At 49.9% G+C, this 3,048-nt stretch overlaps 1 protein-coding gene across 1 annotated transcript; it reads right to left on the reverse strand.

Moving 5' to 3' along the window:
* Window positions 1-1,912: 1,912 nt before the first annotated feature.
* On the reverse strand, window positions 1,913-2,845 carry LOC132321477 (olfactory receptor 14C36-like). The gene has a single exon (XM_059834969.1). It carries the CDS (start codon window positions 2,843-2,845, stop codon window positions 1,913-1,915), a length of 933 nt encoding a protein of 310 aa, XP_059690952.1.
* Between the last annotated feature and the right edge of the window lie 203 nt (window positions 2,846-3,048).

The raw sequence follows: 3,048 nt of genomic DNA on the forward strand, positions 1-3,048 counted from the left end.
TGAGACATGGTTTAATGGGCATGGTAGTGTTTGTAGGTTGATGGTTGGACTTGATGATCTTACAGGTCTTTTCCAACCTTAGTGATTCTGTGATTCTGTGATTCTGTGAAGTGAGCTTGTACAGCCTGGGGTTCCCTGGGCTGCACTTTTGGCCTCCTTCCAAGAGGGGTGCACCATTGCTTTGTCCTCACTCACAAGAGACCTCTACCAATCCCATGACCTTTCAAAAGGCATATTCCAAGGAAATGCTGACCTTCCCCTGTAACTTCAGTACCACTCTTCTGCCTGTCCTACGCTGTATTTCATTTCTCTGATCTTTCATTGACTTTCCCCTGCCCTGATACAAAGACCATTTCTAAAGTCGTCGTTTCAGATGCAGACTGCCTGGGCAAAGGCCCTTTCCATTATTCTCCAGTTTTCTCCTTCCCTTTCTCTTTGTTCGTTCTGGTACCTCTCACCTACGCTGCTGCTTTGAGCTTCAGGGACTAAAAGCCGGCCTGTCCTTCAGTAGTCTAATTGTCTCTCTTTAAGAGCCAAGTCTTTAATTATGTTGATATTTACTTTTTTGTATCTCCCTATCTAAAGCATTTCTCATGAGATTATCCCTTGTAGAAAGTCAGCCTCATGAGACCTAGCTTGTACTTTACGTGTGGCTGAGGAGTGCGTTTTAATGTTTATGAAACTTTTCCATGCTTTCCTTCTCTTTGCTTGCAAAGAGGAACATTCCCTCTGTGCCGGTGTGCAGGCAGTTCTCTAAGGAAAGCAGGTGGGAGGTGGTGCAATGGCGCTGTAACATTCAGCTCCCAGAGTCCCGAGAAGTCTGACGGAAGGCAAAGTGAGGCAAGTCCCAGGTGGCCAAGGACAGAAATGGTGGGGCTGGGGAGGTGAGGAGCAAGGGTGTCCATGCAGTGTCAGGCCTCAAGGGACTGCTTTTCCTCCCCGACACTCTGGGTCAATATCAACTGGAGAATGCTGCTGTCACCTCTTCTTTAAACTGAAAGGAATAAAATGTAACATTTAAAAATATATATTTTTTATTAGGGTCACCTTGAAATCTTCCTCTTTAACTAGACAATGAAATGATTCCAATTAGCTGCACAAGTCTTGAAGACTTGAAGAAAGTGACACGCAGGGAAATAGCTCGTTAGGGCTTTCTGTACTTTAATGAGCCCCATGGTGTATTTGGGCCTGTAATCCATGAAAATCTGATGATGAGAGGGATCAAACCTCTCAAGAAGTCAAAGGCAGAAGCAAAAGCTGAAGTACCTTGAAGCATTAATGGGTCCCACTGAGGGCCATTACTGACAGAGCCTCCCCAGGGACTCGTTAGAGCCGATAACTGGAGGCTGTGATTGCAGGGAGGCAAAGGCACTGTGCAGGTGGCTGTAATGCTGAGAAAGCCCTTGGATTGTTAGATGAAGCAGAAAGGCCAAACCCTGAGCCCCAGGCCCTGGGCAGGCAGAGCTGGTCCCTCACGTGTGGCTCAGGGCTCTTCTTGGGGGCAGGGGGATGTGAGGATGAGCAATGCCAAGTGCAGAAAAACAGCGCAACACTTCCCGGCCTCCCCAGAAGGGGCGAGGAAGAACCAAAGTCCTTTTGGGCTCTTGTTCTTCTTGACACCAGGTTTGGAAGAAGAGCCAACCGTGCAGGCAGAGTGCAGGGGAGATCCCATTTTATTACAGAGACAGTGTGAAAGAGTCAGATATGAGCCAGCATTACACAAAGTTTTCTAAGGTGTCCAGGTGAGAGAGAGCACGTTCCTGCCTCAGGCGTAAGGGACAAATCCAAACAGTCATGTAGGAAAATGATAGGGAGAAATAACAACAACAAAACCAGCAACAGAGTGAATAAACAAACCTCTAACACACTATGGGATGCACTGGGAATCATGTGTGAAGAGAGAGGGCAGGTCTCAGCTGTTGAAAAATGTCCGTGAAAACCATTTCTTGATGGCATCCTTGAGCTCCTGGTTCCTCATGCTGTAGATGAGGGGGTTCACTGCTGGAGGCACCACCGAGTACAGAAATGACACCACCAGGTCCAGGGATGGGGAGGAGATGGAGGGGGGCTTCAGGTAGGCAAATATGCCAGTGCTGACATATAGGGAGACCACGGCCAGGTGAGGGAGGCACGTGGAAAAGGCTTTGTGCTGTCCCTGCTCAGAGGGCATCCTCAGCACAGCCCTCAAGATCTGCACATAGGACAGCACAATGAAAACAAAACAGCCAACACTGAAACAAGCACTAACCACAATAAGCCCAACTTCCCTGAGGTACGAGTCTGAGCAGGAGAGCTTGGTGATCTGTGGGATTTCACAGAAGAACTGGTCCACAGCATTGCCTTGGCAGAGTGGTAGTGAAAATGTATTGGCCGTGTGCAGCACAGCATTGAGCAACCCACTGCCCCAGGCAGCTGCTGCCATGTGGACACAAGCTCTGCTGCCCAGGAGGGTCCCGTAGTGCAGGGGTTTGCAGATGGCAATGTAGCGGTCATAGGACATGACAGTGAGAAGATGCAGTTCTGCTGACATGAAAAAGATGAACAGAAAGACTTGGGCAGCACATCCTGCATAGGAAATGGCCCTGGTGTCCCAGAGGGAATTGGCCATGGCTTTGGGAACAGTGGTGGAGATGGAGCCCAGGTCGAGGAGGGAGAGGTTGAGGAGGAAGAAGTACATGGGGCTGTGGAGGTGGTGGTCACAGACTATGGCGGTGATGATGAGGCCATTGCCCAGGAGGGCAGCCAGGTAGATGCCCAGGAAGAGGCAGAAGTGCAAGAGCTTCAGCTGACGTGTGTCTGCAAATGCCAGGAGGAGGAAGTGGGTGATGGAGCTGCTGTTGGACATTTTCTTCCTCGGGGCCTGGGGACCTGTCCAAGGAGGAAAAGTGAGTGTCGAAAAACCCGTGCCATTTCCCATAGAAATCCCCCTCCCTCAGCTGAATGAGGAGGGAGTCAGCTCATTCCCCAACACCGCCAACTGAACGACATGGTGCCTCACCGTTCAAAACACAGCTGAGGCACCTACCTGCCATGAAGACACATATGGGG

The sequence above is a fragment of the Gavia stellata genome, unplaced genomic scaffold (assembly GCF_030936135.1).
Source record: "Gavia stellata isolate bGavSte3 unplaced genomic scaffold, bGavSte3.hap2 HAP2_SCAFFOLD_42, whole genome shotgun sequence".
Classification (NCBI taxonomy): domain Eukaryota; kingdom Metazoa; phylum Chordata; class Aves; order Gaviiformes; family Gaviidae; genus Gavia; species Gavia stellata.